Here is a 25070-nt window from a genome sequence, read left to right on the forward strand (position 1 = left end):
CCCAAAAGTTAATTTTTTTTAATATCTGTAATCTTTTTGGAACACAGGCACCAACAGGGAGCAGACATTCCAGCAAAGAGAGATTGTCCAGGATAAAAAAAAAAGAACTGATCAGAGTCCTTTGTCCCTTTGCCGATTAGAATACTTCCTTCTTTCATCGCCTAGGCAACATCTTCCAGATAATCCGCAACGTCACTGAGCTGGGACACAGTCAGGTCCTGTGTCAGGTCATCAAGCTTCGTTGTTCAAAAGAAAGAAAAGAACTAGTGTCAGGATGCAAGCAGAGTCTTAAATAATGTTTAACATCTACGCTGTAGCTTAAGCGCCGTCTTATGCTCTACAAACTGCTGCACAGGCAGAAGTCCTCGCCCTCACTTTCTTCTTCCTTTTCTGAGATTTTTTTGAAAGCTGAGCTAACAGTTGAACTCTACATGAACAAGAAGACTGGCTGTTAAAATAACCCATCTGTAGCTCTTTTCATAACTTTAAAGCAACATTTTCAGGCCTCTTTAGGATGACATAAGGTAAAAAGAGAAAGACAAATTATTACAAACTTATACCGTCTCAAGAATTAGAGAAGGCACGTTATATATTATCACTTAACCTTCAGAACAAGCCTGTGAGGGAGGCATTGACACCTCCTCTCACGAATAAAGAAACCGAGGATCAAAGGTTGCAGCTCGCCTGAGAAAGCACATGCATGAAAGAATAGGAACGCGGGCCCAGATTCATATAAAACGCTGCTTCTCTCCAAGGCCTTCTCCCTGCATGACAGTCCCTGACAGTCACGAGCACTTGGAGAGTCTCTCCTCATTCTGGAAAGCAAGGTTCACCTCCAGGCTGTAGCGACCTACAACCTCAAAGGCAGACTCACCCCCAGTTTACCGTGGGCACTGATATCTGATCCTGAGATGCTACCTTACATCGCAGATCTATCATACACCTAAGTATCTGCTCTCTGCCCAAGAAAAGGTCAAATGTGATCTCCAAAACGCACTCCTAATTTTACACCCTGACTCCCCGTTTCTGCTGTCTTGTCTCCCTGCCTGCTCAGAACAGTCCACACCCCAGTCTCTGCTTCAGCTCCTGCATTCACAGGGATCTTATATACACACAAACCTTCGATACTGACGTCTCTTAAAAGGACCTCCTACCTACAGTGTCTACACCCTGAGGTGGTCGATTCTGACTCTCATCCTGACCCACCATGGCCCAGTTACACCCACAGCAATTGAAGCCCCAGTAATAACACGCCAGCATTTCACAAGCACTCAGTTAACAAAGCAGGCGACAACTGAAAACAATTTTACACATTCATTACAGACATTCTTTTTAGATTTGGACCAGGAAACTCCGTCATAAACTTTACGGAACTTTCAACTGCTTTTCTCCTAGTTAGTATAATTTTTATTTTATTGGCGTATAATTGCTTCACAACGTTGTGTTAGTTTCTGCCTCACAGCAAAGTGAATCAGCCCTACGCGTACACACACCCCTCCCCCTTAGACCTCCCTCCCCACCCCCACCCCACCCAGCTAGGCCATCGCAGAACACTGAGCTGAGCTCCCTGTGCTACACAGCAGGTTCCCACTAGCTATCTAGTTTACACATGCTAGTGTATTTACGTCAAACCTAATCTCCCAATTCATCCCACCCTCCCCCCTTCCCCTCCTGTGTCCCACATCTGTTCTCTAAGTCTGCCTTTCTATTCCTGCCCTGCAAAAAGTATAAAGTTTTGAAGCTTTACAGTAACTCAAGGCAACAGGCACAGATAGCACTCCATGGGAGAAGCACAACATCATACTTTATCACTGGTATTGACGTCATCTATTTCCACAGAGAGGTCTTCCTCGATCTCTTCACCAATACTTAGCTCACTTTTTTCTGAGCGATGGCTGGTACTAATTTCAGGGGGAAAAAAAAAGAAAAATAAGAACTTTGAATATAAACATTTAGAGAGAGTAACTAGCATTCTTCAATCTTTCATGTAATTATTTTAATTCTTTAAATAAAATAGAATAAACTATTAACACATCATTAATTCCATACATCTCATCTCACTTGAGCCTTAAAATAACTCAGCAAGGGCACAGGAATAGTCCAGTCCATTTACCAGATGAGAACACTAAGCTTCATACTAGTGACTATGGTCACAATGGCATGAAAGAAGCAAACCCAGATTTTAAAAATTTCATCTCTCAAAAAACTGTATGTTAGGAAGTAAACACAAATTCTAAATTGGGGGAAAAAAACTATCAGTTACATAAAATTCTCAAACTCTGATTTAAAATTTCTAATCATATCTACAACAAATATTACTTCCAAATTAATTATTAGCCAAGTCATAGGTTATATTTTCTTTACATATATAAAAAAATTACCTAAAACAAAATATTAAGAAATGTCACATGAATCAGAAAAACCATTTGAGGGGGCAATTTGTTTAAGCCGAATGTAGACAATTTCCCCCACTGAGATCAGAAAGGGGAGAACGAAAGCACTGACAACCCAGTGGCCCAACTGCTTCTGCTGGCTTCTGAGTTGATCCTTCAATGTTACTTCCTTTTCTTATTCTTATCAAGTTCCCTGCACATAATACAGATGTTCTTATCCTAATGTAAAATCAAAAACACGCTTCAAAGTCCAATGTATAATTCTGGATTAACTATCTTTCATTCACCTTCAATCAATATGAACAAGAGAATCAAAGACTAAAATAAGCACCAACGTAATCCTGTCATACTTTCCTGTTCAGGAACTGTTTACAATTTACGTATTTCTTGTCCAACCATTTTTCTTACCTATTAAAATCATCAGCATAGTCATCTTCCTCTCCAGTCCCTGGTAAGTTTAAGAAAAGATATATATGTTATATTTATATAAACACACCTCACAATTTATCTACAATTAGACACACATTTCCTTCAAAAACTACACTACTGAATTATATGGCATCATTAAAAAGAACAGCTGGGCTGCAGTTTGGATTTGGGGGAAACTAACCACCCACTCCCCCACCTTCCTCCGGCTTCTGTAGCCAATTCAAGGACAAAATAGTCACTGAAGAGTGGGCTGGAGCCTAACATTAGCCTCTGACTTCCTGGTCACACATACAAGCCTGTCCTGCAGGCCAAATCCGCCCACAACCTGTTTTTCTACAGCCTGCAAGTTAGGAATGGCTTTTACATTTTCCAATGACTGTATAAATACAAGAACGCCCAGAGGCTGCGTGCGGCCCGCAAAGCCTAAAACGCCCACCTGCCCTTTACGGGAAGAGTTTGCCGACTCGAGCTTTACGCATGTGAAGCACCTGTCTGTGAACATGAGTGCCTTTGACTAATACTTTTGTCTCCCGAACTAAACTGTGCTCTAAAGCCTTATTCCAGAAGCGTCAAGGTTCTGAAGGCGGTACGGTGCCCACAAGTGGCCCAGGGCACTCGGAGGCTTCTCCTGCTGCAGGAGTACCGCTCCCGCTGCTGCTCCAGGCCACAGGACGGGGCACAACACCCCAGAGTTCCTGTTACACGTCCATCCCCATCAGACTGACTCCCTGGGGCCCGGACCACGTTCCGCCAGCCCCAGGGAAGCGCCTCTGCCTCGGCACGCACTATGCTCGCGGTCCGAACGGCAGGCTCTCCCCTCTGCCTGCCCCAGCAGGTCTCGCAGAGCAGTCACTTCCTGGGAGAGGCTCCCCCATCGCCAAGGCTAGGCTAAGTCAAACTACTCCCCGCTTCCGTAAGGTTGCGGCCTGACTCTTCTAACACTCAAAGTACCCGTAAGGCACCTGTTTAACACCCATCTTCCTGCTAGGTTTAAACCCCATGAGGACAGCATCCGCTGTGGTTACTACTCCCTCCACCCCTGGCCGACACAGTAACCCTGGATACATAAAAACCGTTCAACCATCTGTGCATGAGGTGCTCACGGTAGGCTGACCGACACTTCATTTAAGATTTTATTCTAAAAAATAATCGCCTTAGGGCTTCCCTGGTGGCGCAGTGGTTGAGGGTCCGCCTGCCGATGCAGGGGACACGGGTTCGTGCCCCAGTCCGGGAGGATCCCACGTGCGGCGGAGCGGCTGGGCCCGTGAGCCATGGCCGCTGAGCCTGCGCGTCCGGAGCCTGTGCGCCGCGACGGGAGAGGCCACAACAGTGAGAGGCCCGCGTACCACAAAAAATAATAATAATAATCGCCTTAAAGCAGTCCATACTGCGACTGGAAATCTACTGACCTAAACCAAGTGATCCGATTTTATCATTGACCAATTTAAGATCTTTCAGAATTGTGTTTCCCCTTTTACCTGTGAACAGGAAAAAATAGTCACATTAAATTGACTTTTAGAATATAATAGTCTCTAAACCATGTCAACTTTTTTTTGCAGTACAGGGTTTGTTGATACATCATAACCAAAAACTAAGAAGAAAATTACAAACTGTGATTAATTACACTGCATTATGCATTATTATGCATTACACAATATAATACGCTTACACTATGTATCACACAGCCCTTTTTTAACCACACTATTACATATCCTTTTTGTAGCCATACTACTTTTTATTGGAACCTGACCATCAAAATCATTTTCTACCCAACTATCAGATATCAGCCTTCTATAAGAAGCCCTACTGGGTATGAATTCATGGACTACAGTTAATTATTCTCATCAGTTTTATTTTTCCTTTGAACATCTAAATTTTGCTTCAATTTAATCGCTATTTCATTTACCAAACTTATCTCCTCATTGGTTTTTATTTCTTCAGTGCCCAGTTCTCAAGGCCCTCTCTAAATCATTATTTCCTAGTCAGTATTAAGAGTGACATGATCATGACACTCTGGATTCCTTCACTGAAGGTGACAATACCTGGGAAAGGAGAAGAAGAGGGAAACTGGGCCGAATTAACAGACTCATGGCTAGTTTACTTTATGTGCCCCGAGAAATCCTACTACAGTGCTATCACATAACACAAAATGGTTAGTAAGTACTACAAGATTATGCAAAACCCCACAGCAATTTCCTAATAAAGCTCTACTCAAAGAGGCACGTTTATACTCTAAACACTCTGCCAATTAAATCCTATATTTACTATGATATAGTGTACAAAGCTCATCTGCATGATTACATGTTTAAGGCTTTGCTTTTGAAATCCTTGGTCTTGTCACCATCTGTGTGCAGTAGGAGAGCCATTCCACGTCTAGCTAACAATCCCTACCTCTGCTGCATATAAAAAGACACATCTGATCCAAATCCCTAAAGGGAGAATAGTATTTTAACATTCTTACGATGATTACTGTGCTATCTACGGAATAAAGTTTTAAACAAAAAAAAAAGTTTTAAAAATTAATTGTAAGTAAATCCTACATAAGTCAATTTAAATGTCCAAAAAAGAGATGGCTTAAAAATTATAATGTCTATTTATTATAGAAGACGGTTAAAAAGTCAATTTCCTAAAAACATTTCCATGGCATAGGAAAAGCAGAATACAAAACAATATAGAGAATATGACCATGCTCAAAAGAAATTTTAAAAATAAAATATTAACAAAAAATATCACTGAGTAGTAAAATTATGGGCTATTTTTATGATTTTACATATATTTTCCTGAAAAAATAAACAATGATCATACACTACTTAATTAATTAGAGAAAAAAATATCATCAGCATTCAAAGTCCACGTCTTCAGTCAGCAAACCTAGGAACTTCCAGACACTCACTTTCAGAGTCTTTCAATGAGGGAGCTCCAGTAAGGGAGCTGAGTCCACTTTTTAAGGGGGGGGCGTCCGAGAGCGATGCAAGGCTTCCTACTTGCTTACTAGGTTCACTTCTCCTAGCAAGAAACAAGTGTACAGTTAAATGGGATTCTTACATTCTGCCATTAAAACACAAGCAGCTTGAATATATCTTGTAGGCAACACAGGAGCTGGGCAATAAAGAATATACATTTCACAGATTCGAAATCATGAAGTACACCCGGCAAGGCAAAACAGACTAAGAATCACTGCAGGTTCGCGCAGGAAGTTCCCCCTCTCTAGAACTGCGTGTGGCGTCTCACAAATTAAACCGCTCCGCTTCGTGGGCTTCACTGTCGGGGATTTTATCGGAAGCCCCTTCCGTGGCCCAGAGATGCAGGCAAGGGACAGCGCAGAAGCTGACGAGCACAGCACGACAGCCCAGACGTGCCCCGGAGAGCGGGTCGCAAACGACGCCACCAGCTGACCTCAGCACACAGCCCTGACCGCCAGCCTGCAGCGGACGCGGGGCAGTGCCCAGCAGCCCGCAGGCTCGCCCTCCGGCCCGGCGCCCTCTCACCTCCTCCGGCGCCGGCACGGAGGTGCAGCATTCCAGGAATTCCCCTCTCCCGCTCTTACTTCGTTCATCTTTCCTCTTTAAAACCGGATCATTCTCATCAACACACGTACGTGCTACTGTTCTTCGCCGTTTAACATTCCTAGCCCCATGCCCGCTCTCCAGCCACCGCGCATCCCTCTGCACCCTGTACAGGAAAACTCATCAGGAAATCATTCTGCCACATACAGTCCTCTCGCCTCAGGCTTTCCTGAACCCACGCTAACCCTTTAACACTGCCCCAGGGCCGCCCGCGAGGGGCATCGGGGCTAAGTGCAAAGGGCGACTTTCAGCAGAACTTAACTCAGCTGCTCACTTGGGCCTCCTCCTCCAAGGACGCCTCTCCCTCCGGTTCTCTGGGTCCCCTTCCCGCTGCAGTGCCCCTTCCTTGGTGACCTCTTCCAGTCTCCCGGCTGTGACCTCAGCCAAGACTGATGCCTCCCTAACTGTCACCTCTAGCCCAGACCTCTCCCTGAATGCCCACACCCACACCCGAAAACAGGCTTCACCTTTCCACTGACGACCTTCTTGAACTCGCTGGTCGAGAGTGAGCTCTGGACCGCCGCGCGGCTCACCTGCGCGATCCAGCCTCGCTCCCCCTGCTCTTCACCTCGATCAGTTGGAAAAACTCCTAGTTACTCACCCTGGGAAGAACCCCGGAGCTGCCCTTGATATTGCTTTTCCTCTCGCACACTTACCAGCAAATCCTTTTGGATCCAAACTCAAGATACATCCCCTACCGCCTATTGCTCACCACTTCCGCCATCACCCCTCACCTGGAAAACCCTAAGAGCTTCCCGCCTGGAGACCCAGCGTCCAGGGGGCCGTGTCACTGCGCACATCGGAGCAGTCACGCTGCTGCTCACAGCCCGGGGCTTCCGGGCCCCTCGGGTTCAAGCTAAGCCCTGCGGTGGCCCCGGCCCCTGGCCCGACTCCACCTCCTGCGAGCTCCTCTGCCGCAGGTCCTCGGACCCACCGCACCACTCACCTCTGCCTGTGCAGGGCTCCGGCAGCCCAGCTTAACGCCTGGCCTGCTCTCCCCTCCATAAGCTCGCCCTTGAGGTGAGGCCTTCTCCAACAGCTACTGAGAACCGGCCGCCCTCCACAACCACACTCCCGCCCTCCGCCGTTCCGTTCTCTCAGTTCCTGTAACACGGGCTGCATCTAGGCGACACAGCACCTGGGGACTCTTAACTTATTGCTGCTGCCGTCCAGAGTATGAGCTCCCGGAAGCAGAGATTTTGCCTGTTTCATCACTGTTGCACCTGTACCTGAAACGGTACCTGGCATACAGCAGGCACTCAGTACAAACCTACCTGCTGAGATCATTAACATCTAGGTCCTTCAAAACTTGGAATTGTTTGACAACATAAAAGGCTTTAATGACACAAAATCAGACTTACAAATTCACTAATTACAGAACCATTTGGTAGCTCATTATTTCTTAAACATAAAACATTTAGAAATTCTATTTTTAAGCCGCTAGTCTGATAATATAAAAGCACAGGTTACTCACCAACCATAGGTTTTTTCTGGTTTAGGAATGGGATCATCAAAGAAAGAATCTCCTTCCATATCATCTTCATCTGGACAAGGACCAGCTTTGTCTTTGACATCTAGACTTTTGTTGCTTAACAAGGATCCAATTTTTGTTTCATGGCCCAGTAAGTGAAGACTACTTTTGCTCTTTGGTTCTGATGATGAGATACTGGTATCACTCTGACTAGCATCATTGCTGGCCTTCTAGAAAAAGAGAGGGAAAGAGAAAAGGTCTCCTTGGCGAAATAAAACTTTAATAAGACATCTTAAATAATAAAAAAAGTCACGTGAACATACGCAATTCTGTGTATGCACATGCATACACACGTGGGGTCTTGCAACTGCATGAGGTGCAGTGGGACCCCCCGGACCTACCAGTTCATCCCCAGGCTTCAGAGCATAACTAACTTTTGAAGGGGAAAAACGTCAAACATGTTTGTACCATTCCTCTCCTCCCTCCCCAAATGGAAATACCTTTACCTAGCCAATTTATACACAAACTTTCCCATTTCCCCTTACATATATATCACTGCTTCATAAATTACCTTAGTATGTTTTCAACTCGCAAATAAAAAGCATTACTAATAAAGGATATAAGGAAGATTAGTTCATTATCATTAGTTCATCACATAAATGAACCAAGCATTAAAACAAAGTGGTCGTCAATAAAACTAGCAGTTTTCCATCCAGTGCCAAATACAGCGGACATCAAGGTGAAAGATGCCGCCTTTACCGTTCACATTTCTAAAGTAAAGTTTTGCTAGTTTTATCACTGGTCTTTAGACTTTCAGAGTAACTCCCCATTCCACACCTCCCTTCAACGTCCATGGATGCATGTATTGATGTATATGTTTCTATATATCTGAAACCAACATACAAAATTCTCAAGCATTTTTACTCCTGTCCTACTGATCTGGTGATGTTAGCAGAAAATATACTGCACACTGTATTTTCTTGTTTTCAGGTAGCCCTAACCCTCACAACCTAATTTTATTCTATCCTTGGTCAGATTTCTTTTTGTCTTTAGACACTTCTATGTCAACAACATAAAAATAATAACAACAAAACCAAAATATCATGATAGTAATAATAAAAGTAGCTAACATTTATGGAAAGTCTTCAAATGCTTCCCATGTGTTACCTCATTTTAATCCTCAAAATAACCTTATGGTGTGTGGGGCAGGTTCTGTTTTCTCTGCAGAAATGGAAAAGGAGATGTAGAGACACTGCAGTCACTTGTCAAGCCGGGGAGTAAAGGCGTCTGATATCAAAGTCTGATTCCAGAGGTTAGCTCTAAAGGCTTATGCTCTGCTATTAGGTTGAGTCATATGAAACTGTAGTTTTTATGGGTTAAAAATGACAGTTTCCCAAGATTCAGCCTTCACACTACAGAGAGCAGTGCTGCGTCAGATGCCACAGTGTGTGAGATGAGCATCTCCTGAAACATGGAATGTGTGATGTAGTCCACACTCGACTACTAACTATGTAATTTTAAGGAATTTAATGTTCTCAGGCATGAATTTCCTCAAGAATTGAACCACAGTAGTCTTTTCCAAGTCCAATTATTACCAGGAGGTAAGGAAAAAGGGATGGGCAGCTGGGGAAAAGTGGTAATAACGCCGGTTAGAAATTACTCAAGGAGACACTAAGGATGACTGCACTTTCAATCTGTGTATAGACAGAAGGTACTATGCAGTAAGATATACACTTACAGTTTTACACTAATTAGAGGCCATGATTAGTTGACAGAAGGTAAGATATATGCTGTACAATTTTTAGGGCCTTGTATAGAGCTATACATTCCATATGTTATTAATACAGATACATCAATGGTTGTAAAAAGAGATGTCTGGAGAAATAAATACCAAGTTATCACCCTTTTAGACAACATAGGATATTTTCAAAGAAGCAGGCACATTTTCAAATTTCCCAATAACTTTCTTGAAGTCTTCCTATTATTATCAATTATAGAGAAGCACCACCCACCTATGTATTTCTTAAGTGTATTCATGCCCGTTATAATTTCTCATTTATAAATATTTTAAAAATTGACTTATATCTTTTCAAAGGAATATGCATTTGGAAATAAATACCCTGCATTCTTGTGCTGTTTAAACACATTTATGATTACAGATACTGAGACAGTGCAAGACTGTCTCCTTCAAAACATCCGTGAGAAAATTGAAAAGGACACCTGACATGAAACGGACAAATACAAATGTAAAGCGCATTACAGGAAACAATCATTATTCCAACAAAGTCTTTCCTCCCCATGAATTCACAGCAACATAATTTAAGTCCATATAATGAACTATCTGAACTTAATAACCAATATAGATCCATGATTATTTTTGACAGGTTTTAGTCTTGCTATGAAACAAAAGACTAGTTTTAGGAAGACAAGTTTCATGGAGTAGCACATTATGATGTTCAACACAATACGTATTTTTTAAAATAATAATTTGTTTTAAAATTATAGTTCTATTTATCTGTGGAGTAAAATTAAACTTTAAAAACACGCAATCTGCTTTGGAAGCGCTGTCAAAATCAATTTCTAAATCACATAGGAATGTGTCATCACTTCGTAACTATGGCTCATTTTTTATCAAAAAGACCATTACCTAACCGGGTTAGTAATGAATTCACTAAACTTAATTCCAAATATTTTTTACTATTAAAAAAAAATCCACACTAAGAGGAGAAGCATTTATCAAAACATTCTGTAGACTGAAACAAAAGTACTGCAAAACTTTAAGAGCAATTTTCCATGGAGGAAGTCCAAAGTTTTTGAGCAACAACAGATCAACTCACGATGCATATACCCTGGGATCTATTTATTTTTTTATTTTTTAGATTTTTAAACGGTAAGTTTAATAATGGAGATACACATGGGACACACCAAATACAAACTTTAAAAAAAGGAAGCTTTAAAATGTCTTCTTGGAGGTAAAGATGTCTAAGCTGAGTTCTAAAAATAAACAGAGCTTTGAAGACAGGAGTTAAGGACAGGGTATTCTAGGCAGTGGATTAGCTAGAGTAAAGGCACAAAACTGAGAAACAACGGATACGCACCAAGAAACACAAAGAGCTCAGAATCGCTAAAGTGTGAAGTTAAAGCGAGGCTCAGCAGAATAAAGCAAGACAGGTCCCAGATCACAGAGAGATTTCACGGAGGAGCCATGTTTGCAGATTAGAAAGATCACGTGACTACGTAAAAAACAAACTTGAAGAGCCAAAACCCTTAAAAGAGGAGAACAGTTAGGAGGCTGTTTGAGTAAAACTCCAAAAAAAAAGGTACAAGGGATTTAAGGGATTTGTAGAGCAGCTGGATGCTGTGTGTAAATCCCAACTCTTCTGTGTTATGTAACTTTACACAAGGCCCTGATCTCCCTATGCTTCCATTGCTTTATCTGTAAAGCTGGCATAATAATGCTGACAAGAATGACACAATATCATTCCATTTTGCCTATGAGGAAACTGACAGCTAGAATAAGGGTTAATTAGACGGGACAGTTCAGACAAGTACATACAAGTTAAGTTAGCAGGACGTGGTAATGGATTTAATATGGGAACTGCGAGAGGAGTGAGATTTCAGAATGGCTCCCTGTTTCAATTTTGGAGACTATCAACTGATATTGAGAACACAGGAAGAAGAACTGGTCTAGTGAAAATATGGTCTATTTCTTATAACTGAAATTGAAATAGACTGGGATCTGTTTAAAAAACTTTTATCATGGCTTAAGACAAGTCTCATACACAAACTTCAGTTACTTAAGTCTCTATCACCTAGATGTGGACAAATTAAGACTCAGGATAAATCTAAACAGCTAAGATTAAGAATTGTTTAAAATAAAGAAATGTAAGCAAAAAAAAAAAAATTCCTATGACAATGCCTTAGAATTCATTCCCTGGACAACCTCAGAAGCCTTGGAGGTTATTATGGGTTAAACTGCATCCCCCCAAAAGGTAAGTTGAAGTCCTAACACCCAGTACTTCAGAATGTGCAGTCATTTACAAGTAGGGTCACTACAGATGTAACCAGTTAAGGGGAGGGCACAGTGGAGGCGGGCAGGCCCCTAACTCAATACGCCTGGTGTCCCAACAAGAGAGGACAGGCACACACAGGGAGAAAGCCCGGTCAACATGATGGCAGAGACTGGAGCGATGTGTCTACAAGCCAAGGAGCACCGAGGACTGCTGCGAGCTGCGAGAAGCCGGGAGGGAGGCCAGGAACAGAGTCCCAGCCTCAGAAGGAGGCAATCCTGCAGACACCTTGATCTCAGACTTCCAGCCTCCAGAGCCGTGAGACAGTAAACTTCCGCTGTTTCGAGCTACCAACTTTGTGGTGCTTTGTTACAGCTGCCCGAGGAACTAAGAGGTAATTATAATAAAACATAACAAAGTCTTGTCTTTCCAGATCAGGAGGCCTACTGCACAGCACTACAGCAGTCACTTAAGCCCTTGGATGGACCCCAGGGCTAATAAGCTTTATGGTAAATTACAGCCAAACTGTAAGGAAGTTCTAGTGCATGTTTAATTTTCTACTAGTATACTTACACATTCAAGATTTCAATCATTTCTAGATTAACAGCAAATCAGCATCATAAAGAAGTTTCACAGAGAAATAACTACCAATTTTCCAGTAGCCAAAAACTGAATTATCAGTAGAATGTCTTAAAAACCTGGAAGAAATAATTTTGTTTTTCTAAACTAAAGGCTTAATCTGTACTGTTCATAACAGAGGAACAGCAAAGCCAAAGAAACATCCCCGTTTTGCAAAAGTATTCAAAAATACTTGTGCAATTCTAATTCTCTTCCCCGCCCACACTTCAGCCTGCAGCTCCCCTCCCCGACTCCGCCAAAGACAGTTTGTGACCCATGACTTACTAATGAATTCTTTAGAAAAGTAGTTTTACTACCATTGTATATGTGTGTAAAACACACATATATTTAAAGGTTTAATGTACTTATCTAGAAAGTAAACACTGTGGAATTTGAAAACCACAAAACAGACATACAAGCCCCTCTTTCTAAAAACTCAGTTTTTCTGTACATGCCGTATAAACAATCTGTAATTCCCACAGATGCACATGAGAACCAATGTCTGGCTGTGAAATCGGCCTGAAGATTACCCTCTGTCCAGCGGCTCTGCTCTCTTACCCTGTGCAGCCAGCTCGCAGGTTCAGCGGACAAGAAGTCTGGGATCTGAAGCAGAAGGCCAGGCACAATTATGGGTTATGGGCCAAGTGCTGGCATCTTGTTCACCCACATGCATCCCTTCATTGAGGGGGTGGTGGGTGTGGGGGGGTGTGTGTGCGCACGCGTGTGTGTACAGAGTAATACTGTTTTGTTCATCCAGAAAACCCTAAGGTGAGACTATACTTTCGGGGATCATTTCTACAGCTCGAAAACCCGAAGGCAGCCGCAAAAGATGCGGAAACACACGCTCCCAAACGTACACAACACGTGATCCCCATCAATGCCCTAAATCAACATAAAGCTGGGCTTATCCCAGAATTTTGAAAACAAGGAACAAATTTAGAAATGTCATTTATTAAGAACTTGAAGCAAAAAAACACCTCAACACAAATCAGTTTTAAAACACCTAAAAATCGATTATGAAAAGAAAGGATAACCTTCCATGCTACATTTAATGTGATGATTAAAACAGCTTCATGTTAAAAACAAACGAAAACATCAAATACCTTATTTAGTTTTTTCAACTGAATGGTAAAAACCTTAGTGGAGCCTACCAAAAGTCTGTTGTAATAAATAAAATGCATTTATTTTTTTCAGACAACTAGCACAATGCTTGGTACAACAAAACGGTTCACACCAAAATAGATTATTACGGATGATACTCTGGAAGTGTTAATGCACATTTAAAATGTTTAACTCGTTAAAGAAATGCCCTCCCATCTAATATTTATGCATCTTGTATTCTAACTCTTCTAGCATCCTTTATTGTCCTACAACAATAACAAAAAGAAACGTAACTTTTATTTTTACTCAAATTAAATTAGTTCAAAACCCTTAGATTTTGCTTTGCATATTAACGGGCTTACAATACTAAGTACAAACCAGTTAAACATGTAACTGATTTTTTAAAGTTTATTTCTGATATGAATATAGCTTCCCTGAAAACAGCCAGAAGTCTCTGAATGAGCAGTTAATACTTGTGCCTCCCTGCAGGCAAAAGAAACAGTAAGACACAGACACTTCCTACTGGGCGCCCTGGGCTACCACTCCCAGCTCTGCCCACCCGAAGGTGCCACTACCTACCCTGTGAACGGCTCCCCCTGGAGCCTGGCTGTGGACAACCCCCATGACCAGATGCAGCTCAGGATTTGGATTATTAAGATGTTAAGAAAGTTAGGATACTAAGGGTACTGGGACCCTGCTGCATGCACAGGGCAAAAGGTGAAGGCAGAGGGAGGGAGAGCTAACGGCTCCTCTGCTGGGCTGGAAACAGGCAACGCTGGGTACAACACGGACTTCTTATAGACGCAATTTGGAAACAAGAACAGGGAAATAGAATGGAAAAGGTTTCCAAGTTGCTGAGGAAGTGTTTTGGGCTCAGGAATATAATCGTGAAATAAAAGGGGCCCGACGTGCAGCCTGCAGCTCCAGAATAAGGCCTGTGCAGCCTCTTCAGTCACCCGCAGAGCACGTGAGAGGGAGGCGCAGAGGGGGGACGATGTCTGCGCCCTCGCCCCTGCGTCCAGCACACAAAGCGAAATGTGTCTCCTAGTGGCTTTGGTTCTACGTATCAACTTCTTTCAAACGTTTTAACTTCTTTAAAACTCATGACACCAACAAGATTTTTAAAATTTAATATTACGAAATATACTTTAAAACAGTACAAGAAACTGACTTAAAACATCTATAAAAAAGCATGCTAGTTTATATGCTTAATTATTTTTCTTAAGGTCTGTCTCACGTCTCCAATTTGACCATAAACTGCTTAAGTGAGGACCCATGTTAAATCTGTCTTGCCCCCAGCACTTAACAAAGACTTTCACTATGTAAATGTTCCAACATACTCGAATACATTTAAAAACATCTTCGCATGTAGTAGTGCATAAAGAATAGTGTGAACAAATATAGTAACAGGAACTTACCATTGAAACCACTAGAACTAAAGCCAGCTAACACAGCAAATACAATTGTTCAAAAGCCTTTAATTTTGGAAGCCCTCAACTTACTGAAAAAATCTACACATAAACCTACAGGCTCCACAAGGACTAGTGATATTCTCACACGGTTGAACGTTAAATAACCTGATCTTATTCAAAATAAGTGTAAGAACTATACAGATAATTAATGCTTCTGGGAACTCCAATACTTAAATTTTATAAGCAGCTCATCTACTAGCTTAGTCGAATTCTCAGATCTTTGGGGAAGGAGAAAAAGCAGCCAAGGCGGTGACACAGCGGCGCCCCCGTGAGTCTGCTGTGGGGCAGCGCTCAGAAAGGCTAACACGTGCAGGGGCTGACGAGCTGCTCAACACAAACAGAAGTGTCTTGAAGGAAACCAGGGCTGGCCTTTACTCATCGACTGGAACTTATCCAAAAAGTAGTCTGATGTTCTAGTTACCTCAGATAAAAATCATAACGTTAAGAATACATAGGTGACCATCCATTCAAGAGGAAAGTAAGTATCTTCAACTTGTTTTTGTTGCCAAAAAAACAAGGAATTCTCAAAGCAAAACCGAGAGCAGAGTTTTAAAATACAGCACTATGATTTTCACCTGGATAAAAACTGAAAGTCAGACTACTTTTTCTTTTACGTCACCATGACTTTGGCATGTTCTGATCACAGATAAAAGAAAGTGACATTTCGAAGGAAAACGTAACCCTAGGCCAGTGGGAACTCAGCGCCCGAGGAGGCCCGCGTGAGGCCGGCGGTCGGCCCAGCCCAGGCCGCTCTCCTCCTCGGCCGCCCCGCGTTACCTTGGCACCAGACTTCCGCCTGCTTGGCTTCTTCTTACCTTGTCCTTTATACCTTGGTATCTGAGCATGAGAATAAAATGACATTTTACCACAAAGTATAAATCTTTAAAAATAAACTAATTCATACCAAACCAATACAGATTCCTATTAGAAAATTTCTTAAAAATGGAAAATCTAACTAATATGCTTCATTTTGAAATCCACTGTTTTAGTCTTTTCTTCACACTCTTCCTAAAGTGGTTCAGCTCACGTTTAATTTCTCCCTCCAACAGTCCCAGGGTTCAACGTAGGGACCAGAGCCCCTGCTCAGCTCCTGTGGGTGGGGACTCACTCCTGTCGCGCTCCGTCCAGCAGCACGCTAAGAAAGCCAGCCTGCACGCCTCAGCAGCTTCCTCTGGGGCCCGCCCTGGCCTCACCTCTCCTTCCCCGGGAGGACACAAAGCGCGCTTCTAAGGGCCTGGCTGGACCCCATGCTTGGCCCCAACTTCCCGGAACTCTTAGTGCTCTCCAGACCGATGAGGCGCCCTGTAGGCCCTTCGTAGAGCCCCCAAACCACTCAAAGACCTCAGAGAGAGAAGAAAGCGGGCAAGAAAAGGGTGGGGCAAGGGCTGGAATCCCAAATCCAGACCCTGTAGGACGACAGGGGAACTGCGGTCTAACTGCCAAAAGAATGCCTTGTCTTAAAACAGACCCCATCCAGCCCCACTAGAGACGGGCCACGGTGTCCGGAAGTGCTCACTGCGCCCGCAGGCCGATGATGCGACTGACAGCCCAGGCAAGGCTGAAAACCATCGGAAGGTGGCAGAAGCAGGGACCACCTGGAGACACCTTAAAAATTACCATCACTTCTCTGTATTTAGAGCAACATTTCCTGACTTAAAACTTAAGATTCTCTTGATAATTCTCATGATAGAGCTTAAAACTCTTTTTATGTAGAGAGCATACGGATATGTAAAACAGGCATTAACATTTTATCTTGAAGACACACAATATGTGGAAAATTAGTACTGCCAATATGCTTTAGAAAATAATATGCTAAAAAGAGAACTTCCAAATAACTCAATACTATAGGTGTTAATACGTGTTTTGGAATATGGTTAATTTTAATCCCTCTAAAGCCAGATATTTTCACAGAAAGCAAACCTTTCTTTTTACTAAGGCTCTTATATCTGGCACTTAATTTGAAGTGAATTTTAGATTCACTCACGACCTCGTTCTCCCTGTACAGCAGGTTCCAGCCTCCAATGAGCATCACGGGAAAATGCTTCCAAGACCAACCGACCCTATTAGGAAAGGCTAACTAGACCTCGGGAAAAAGAACAGCTACCAGCAGCGTGAGAGCCTCGTTCCCAAGGCACAGCATTCCTCTGATTTCTAAATCTAAAAAATAAAAAGGAGCAACAAAATCAAAGAACCAGCAATAAACAGCAACAGGAACCATTCACTGGTGTCTACGCCCAGGCATCTGGAAAAGCAAGGAACCTAGCAGCACAATTGCTGCCCTCCAGACGTTCACCTAATTTAAAAAGACACAACTTGTATCTACGAATAACACAGCACCAGGAGCCACCTTGGGGATGTACTCCACGGCACCTCTCCAAACAGAAGTCAGAGGAAGTCACACAACACAATCAGACCCAAGCCCGCCCTGGGGTAAGATGGGCTGGTTCATCCACCGTGCTGTGCTCAGCCAGGCACAGGAAGATGCCTTTCCAGACCACCACCTTTCTATCCATTCCTACTATTACAGAGAGCCTTGATTTTAAATTCAAAGGTTCCACACAATTGTTTTCTCCGTTAATCCAAACCCCTGAAATCAGAAGGCCTTAACTTTAACAGCTCATACAAATATAACCAGAGTGCATAGACTTTTTATAAATCCTTAAAATATCTCATTAGTATAAAAAAATCATGGTCATTTACAATTCCAAATCTGGGCCCCTGTCTACAGTATTCAACATAACAATTCTATATGTTGGAGCCTGGTATTCTCAAATTACAGCAATTTATAAATGAAAAGTAAATTTCCTTGTTAATTGAAGGACAAAACGCTCAAAGCACCAAATGAATCCAAACATCCTACAATTCTGTTATTTAACAGCATATTTCTTTCTACGATACAATATTCAAAACAATATCAAAGCAAAAGAATTTTCAAAAATTAAAAAAATTTTTTTAATAAATTCAGTATTTTAAAAATGGAAAGTGTATACTGAGATCAAAATCTCACGTGGCTCAACATATAAATTGTCGACAAAAAATTTAAGAGCATATTTACATGGCATTTTTAAAAACCTATTGTCTTGCAATAATGGTCCCAAAGGAGCTTATTAAAGTTTTAGAAGACTCTCTAAATAAATAAATAAATAAATAAACATTAAAATATATACTTCATCAAAGACAAGAAAGCACTTTAACAACAACAAAACTTGTAACGAGTAGAGACAGAAAGCAGAGCCCCGTGGAGCCTTAGCCCACTCACCTTACTGGGAGGAGTGTGTGCACTTGCTTTTCCTTCTGGTGACTTTGGTGGAGAATGTACATCAGATAGATCTAGTGCACCCTGAAATATTTCACAGTTTAAAATTAAAACATTTAAAAATAAAGCATGAACATACCAATTATACCTCAACAGAATATCAGCATTTAAAACCACTATACAATATTGGCACTTTTATTTCTTCCTATTAATATAAATATCCTCATTAGATTTTCTTCAAATTTTACCAAAACACAAAGCAAACAGATTTGTGATTCTAATTACCTGCTGAGTATTTCACCCAAACACCTTGAACAGGCTATACTCAGGCCACATTTAAACATGCCCCCAAGCTTCCTTTCCAGAGTTATTTAACCTTCTCACTTTGCTTTCCCAACTCGCCACACTAACACTGTCCTGTGATTCTCAAAGATCTACTCTTTCTACCTTCCCTTGACTTGCTTCCTTACTTCACTGTCTCAAAAAAAATCAACTAGCAACTCTCATAAATACAGGAGTACATTCCAAAAGCGGCTCCTGGTGCTGCGTTATTCATAGATATAAGCGACTCCCACAAAAACAGGTAACTGAGTGGGGGGGGTGGGATGAACTGGGAGATTAGGATTGACATGTACACACTAATATGTATAAAATGGATAACTAATATGAACCTGCTGTCTAAAAGAAATAATAATAAAATTAATTTTTTTTAAAAAAACAGGTAACTATTACAACTATGAGGGATGAGGCACTAAATTACAGGGGCTGCCAAGAGGGAGTGAGTAAAAACAAGAAAAAACGTCCCCGAAGTCAGAGTCAAGAGAACATGGATGGTGGGGCTTCCCTGGTGGTGCAGTGGTTAAGAATCTACCTGCCAATGCAGGGGACACGGGTTCGAGCCCCAGTCCAGGAAGATCCCACATGCTGTGGAGCAACTAAGCCCGTGAGCCACAACTACTGAGCCTGCGCTCTAGAGCCCGCAAGCCACAACTACTGAGCCCGCAAGCCACAACTACTGAAGCCCGTGTGCCTAGAGCCCGTGCTCCGCAACAAAAGAAGCCTCCACAATGAGCAGCCCGCGAACCGCAACAAAGAATATCCCCCACTCGCTGCAAGTACAGAAAGCCTGCACGCAGCAAAGAAGACCCAACACAGCCAAAAAATAAAATAAATATACTAAAAAAAAAAAAAAAAAGAGAGACCATGGATGGTAACATTGCACAGCTAGGTATGGGAGAGGATGTACCATTTCAGGTGCAGAATAGATGAGAAAAGGGGGAAGGCAAGAAAGCAAAAGCCACTTCACAGGTAAGCTCCACCTGGCCTACGCACAAGGTTGCACATTTCAAAAAAAGGCGTAAGGCTAGAAAGCCAGGTTCGTGCCACATCATGCAGGATCTTCAAGTTGAGGAACCTGGAGACTATTCAGTTGCCATTACATAGTCACTGTAACGTTTAAAGAGGAAAGAAATAGAGAAAGAGCTGAATTAATTCAGCAATCATGAATAGAAAAGACTGAAAAGATGTGGGCATAGCAACCTGGTTTTTAAGGGGGGGCTAAAATGCACTTTTGGTACAAGCTTCACTGAGTTCAGCGGGCTAATCCACACCTAGTGTTCTTCTCCAGCATCACAAGTCCAAAGCCCATTACCTTCCACATTCCTACAGACCAACCTGACCTAAAAGCACACATTCAACCAGGTATCTGGAACAGTCACGATGTTGTCTACATCCATGAAACAGTATCTTTATGTAACACTAATGTTTGTAAAGGAAATCAGACCATTAATCTCATTAGCACGATTTCTAAAAAGAAAGGATAAGAAAGACAATGGCTAATCAAAAAAACGAAGTATGAAAATGTTTAGAAACTGCAAAATCAACAGCTTAGAGTTTTAAGCCTAGTTTAAAAAAGCCTTTAAGTTCAAAAAATTGTTAACTAGTCTATAATTCAGCCCTTCTACGTTTAAAAATAGTAGTAAAAGTAACAACCAACAATTGAGTGTTCTCAGCATTTCACATGCACTAACTCACGCGTGGACTAACTCACGCTTGTAAGCCCCACGACGCCTGCAACGAAGGCTACCATCCTATCCACAAAGGAGGACCAAGGCCGGAGGCTAGTTAGTGGAGGAGCTGGGACTGGCTCCACACAGCCCAGCCCCTGAACTCCCTGATCTGAGCATCACTCCCCAGGACAGGTGCGGCAGCAGCCTCAGAGCTACCGCATCTCCAATTATCATCAAAATGTGCATTTATACAATCTCTGAGTATGTCTTCTTTTGTTTTGAAGGAATAACCTCTTTTTATTTAAATCCGACTCATTACGTATGCACTAATCTGCGTGGCCGCACTAGACAGGCAATGACTGGAAAACAGAAACAGGTAACAAAGGGCAGGACTGTACTTACTTCCCCACTGGTTGGCCCTTTTTCTTTCTGTTGACAGCGTCTGATCACTTCTAACAATAAGGGTCCACCCACCGTACCTTCTGCTTCAATAATTCCTAAATCTCGGGCTAAATTCTCTCGACCTTCGAGACCTTGAAACTGGGAAAGAAATAAGATATAAAGAAGTATAAATGCACCAAAATATAGAAAAGTTATTTTCAGAGATTAAAGAAAAATATTTTCAGAACTTAAAGACATCTCTAAACTCAAAGAGGCCATTTTTCTAAGGAATGAAACATCCATTTTTAAGAATTATATATTTCTTTTACCAAGTCTCTGCATTCAAAGTCTCCATTACCAGGTATAGGCTTAGAGCAGAACAAGTTAACTCTATAACAACACTTCTGTCAACTTATGTGAAGCAGGGACACTGATGCCAGCTATCTGACAGCTCAGATGGCTTTTGAGAAAAAGATAATCAACTATAAAATATAATCTTTATGCAAGATTAAACTAAGTAAGTTGTCAAATTTTGTTAACTTTCAGCTTGTAATGAACCCATCTGTATCAAAGGCAGTTTCAGAGACAGACGTAAAAAGCATCATTCTTACTGTGCTAGTTTCAGGTTGAAAAACAGCCAAGGTAAAATCAAGATTGAAAAACTGAAGAAATTCGGCAACGAGACTAGCCACCAGCCGGCCTGCAAAGAGCAAAAGAGAAGGTGGGAGAGGGTCTTCAGGAGCCCGAGGCCTCCTCACTGACACGGAAGTAAGATAACTACAGTAAAGGGAGAAAAGAAGTTTCTCAATGTTTCAAAGTGCAAATTTCTTCTCTTGAATAATACAATGAAGTGATGAACATCTCAGTTCCGCCATTTCTGCATTAGGACCATTGGTCTGGAACTATCAGTAACACAATGTGACATTTCATAAATGGATGAGTGTTTTGCTTTTCACAGGAAAATCAGCTTTTTACAATAAAATTGGCTGTAACCAACAATTTCCCATGACCACTGATATTTAATGGCAACTCAGTTGTACAATAATATACAATTTAAAATGAGCACCTAGAAGAATCAGATACTTCAAAAACTAATCTGAAATTCCTCATTTCTCCCAAATGGAGTCAAGATTTGAAAATTCAGAGACAGACAAAATAAACAACAACAAACATCTTACCATCTTTCGTATTTAAAAACTTTTTCAGGCTCTCATTGACTAAAGGAGTTTTGTTCTGTTAAAAAATGAAATATTTTAAGTGTTATACATTTATCCCCAAACGACTACAAAATGTAGACTAAAGTTTAATATTTTGGCAAAGATATTAAGTTAAATACTGTCACTCACAAAATGATGGCTAAACACATTCTATAACTACTGATTACTACAGGAACTACTTTTTGCTAAGGTAAGGACTGAGACAGGTAAGGACTGAGATATACTCAATTAGGTGATTCTTCTTGACAGCAACAAAAGAAATTACTTAGGTGTAGTAGTAATGGATTTAAGATGTTAATGAATTAGAGGGTGCCTGGAGCACAAGGAAAGGTATAAGACAGACACAGTCTTTCAAAACTGAGGGAAAAAGTTGCAGAGGTATTAAAAAGCAGAACATGAGTCCAGGGAATCAGCTTTCTCCTTGAGAGAGACGTAAACATGTTTCCATGCTCAACAGAAGAGCCAGCAGAAAGGGAGAGGCCAAAGATTAACAGCGTATAGAAGAGGCACTGACCTAACACCTAGAAGGTAAAACCCAGAGAAAGTGATTATTCTTGGACAAGATAGAGTCGCCTCTACTAAAGCAGGAAGGAACGAGAAACAGATGAACACAGATGCAGGGGAGCTTTTTCTGAGATGAGTGACAGATTGTGGGGGAGGACACAAAAAGTTAGGATCTGATGCTTCTATTATTTAGTGAAGGGAGAGACAAGACCGTCTGTCAACAGTGAAGGAATCAGGTGATGTAGGACGCTAACGTGAAGGCGAAGTGGGAGCTGCTGAGCAGAGACGAGAATCAGGGTCAGCAGCTCACGGCCTCAGAGGCTGGAACCGCCAACCAGGAACATGAGCAGTCCAGCGCAGGGACCGCTCGAGCGCAGACGGACACAAACGGGGAGGGGCGTTAATCGGCTCAACTAAATGACCCTTAAGATTTTTCCCCAAATCAAGTATGACTGGAAGGCAAGGTAGTGAGGATTTTTTTTTTTTTTTTTTTTGGTACGCGGGCCTCTCACTGTTGGGGCCTCTCCCGTTGCGGAGCACAGGCTCCGGACGCGCAGGCTCAGCGGCCATGGCTCACGGGCCCAGCCGCTCCGCGGCACGTGGGATCTTCCTGGACCAGGGCACGAACCCGTGTCCCCTGCATCGTCAGGCGGACTCTCAACCACTGCGCCACCAGGGAGGCCCGAGGTAGTGAGGATTTTTGAGATATGGACCATGGGGTCCAGACCAGCTAAGAACAAGAGGCAGCTAAGAGAAGACATGTCTGGAAAAACACAGAAGTGAAGACCTTCATGAAGTGACAGAGGAGCAAGGCATCTAGGTCTAAAGTGAGAAGGAGAAGAGGCTGATTTGTCACAGAGGAAGCTGAAGGCCTTGATTATGGAGTAACGCTTGCTGACGGCAGGTTCCAGGATATTTACTCAAGATGGTGGCAGGACGTGCCGTAGAGAGAAAAAACTAAATACACTTATACAGAGAGAAGTGACAGGACCTTTGACATAAGAAAGACTACATGATTTTAAAATAACTGAGTGGGGCTTCCCTGGTGGCGCAGTGGTTGAGAGTCTGCCTGCCGATGCAGGGGACATGGGTTCGTGCCCCGGTCCGGGAAGATCCCACATGCCGCGGAGCGGCTGGGCCCGTGAGCCATGGCCGCTACCCTACGCGTCCGGAGCCTGTGCTCCGCAACGGGAGAGGCCACAACAGTGAGAGGCCCGCATACCGCAAACATACATACATACATACATACATACATAAATGAAATAAAATAACTGGGTGACCGGATAACTTGGAGAAAAGCTGCATACGATATTCCTCCCACCTGGTGGGGATTCACAGTGCATATTAGCATATTAAAGGTTCTAAGGGGTCCCGCAGTAAACCCACTAACTGTGAAACCGTTTCTTCAGGTGTTCTGGATTTCCCCTAGGGAAAGAGATCTATGAGATCTACTATTGGCCTCGGAGTTGTGGTGCCTTAACTTTCTTTAGATTACTCCAAACCTCTAAAATATACACGAAAAGAGAATAATCTTGACCCTCTCCCAACAGTAAAGAAGTTTAATCCTTAGTTCAAAATTGTCCCTGGCTACACACTCCTCTAAACACTGTTTTAGAGTGGCTTTTAGGTAATTAGAAATTAAACATAAACGAATACAGTCATTAAACTTTGTAGATTTCGTACCTCTACTTTTTCTTGCTCCTCTAGCGCTAAAAACACAGCTGCTCGGAGTTCAGCCTTGAAAAAAAGCGGGGGGCAGGGGTAAAGGAACAAAAATGATCTCAGGACATTTTCAGGACAAGAAGCTCACCAGCTGAAATTTCAAAAGGCAAAGGGAAAACTAGCAAGATGATAACGCTCAGCAGGCAGGTGCAAAGAGAGACCAGAAGGCGTCCCGAGACGTCCTGACGAAGGGGCGCAAGCTCTCTGTGCCCCGTGCCCACCGTCTGTCCCCCGGCACTGTCAGCACCCATCACTCTGGCTGCGATCCTGATTTCCGGTCCTTCATGACGCCCATCGGTCGCGTCAAGGTTGCAAAGTACACTCCGAGAAGCAGCCCGCCACCCGCTCGTCACCGCCAGCGGGAGGGGCTCGCTGCCCAGCAGCAGAGGCCAGGGGCGGGGGACACCCAGGGGCGGGGGACACCCAGGGGCGGGGAGCAACTCGACCACCGGGCCTGGATCGGGACCAGAGTGGGTAGCGGGCGACTCGACCACCGGACGCCGCGGTCGGCCTCCTCCGACGAAGGCTGGCCGGGCCCCCCCCCACCCGCTCGCCGCCGCGCGGCCCGGAAGCTCCCCGGGAGAGACCCTCGACCCGAGCGCGGACCGCCCCGAGGTGGCCCGCGAGCTCGGACCTCAGCCCAGGCGGCCCGCCGGATGCGTCCCTTGCCCCTTTGTGACGCCCGCGGCCGGCCTCCCCTCCGCCGGCCCCCCGGCCTCCCGCCCAACCTTGATGCGGTTCAGGACCCCGCTGTTCTCCAGCGTCTGCACCAGCAGGTCCCGCAGCTCCGTGTCCTCCTCCGCCACCACCGCTGCCGCCGTCGCCGCCATCTTGCTTCTCCAAGACAACCGCCCAAGCCGCGCCGACTGCCGACGGTTGCCGCAGCCCGCACGGCGCGCGGCAACGCGGGTCAGCCCACGC

The 25070-nt window shown here is 43.3% G+C and overlaps 1 protein-coding gene across 4 annotated transcripts; it reads right to left on the reverse strand.

The window, feature by feature from the left end:
• Positions 1-25070, reverse strand: CEP43 (centrosomal protein 43). Of its 4 annotated transcripts, none has more exons than XM_004278854.4 (13): positions 24878-25059; positions 24111-24164; positions 21885-21939; positions 21318-21406; positions 20728-20865; positions 18320-18400; positions 15838-15897; positions 7863-8089; positions 5716-5828; positions 4232-4300; positions 2802-2841; positions 1805-1901; positions 1-236 (listed from the first exon to the last, which is right to left on the reverse strand). In XM_004278854.4, the coding sequence occupies exons 1-13, from the start codon at positions 24977-24979 to the stop codon at positions 162-164; spliced, it is 1200 nt and encodes a 399-aa protein (XP_004278902.1). In that variant the 5' UTR covers positions 24980-25059; the 3' UTR covers positions 1-161. The 4 variants fall into 4 exon arrangements, 3 of the variants coding, with proteins under 3 accessions (XP_004278902.1, XP_033259883.1, XP_004278903.1); XR_004476355.2 differs by lacking the exon at positions 1-236 and adding an exon at positions 2050-2144 and having other exon boundaries at positions 24878-25070; XM_033403992.2 differs by lacking the exon at positions 24111-24164 and having other exon boundaries at positions 24878-25058.

The sequence above is a fragment of the Orcinus orca genome, chromosome 12 (genome assembly GCF_937001465.1).
Source record: "Orcinus orca chromosome 12, mOrcOrc1.1, whole genome shotgun sequence".
In the NCBI taxonomy this organism is placed as follows: domain Eukaryota; kingdom Metazoa; phylum Chordata; class Mammalia; order Artiodactyla; family Delphinidae; genus Orcinus; species Orcinus orca.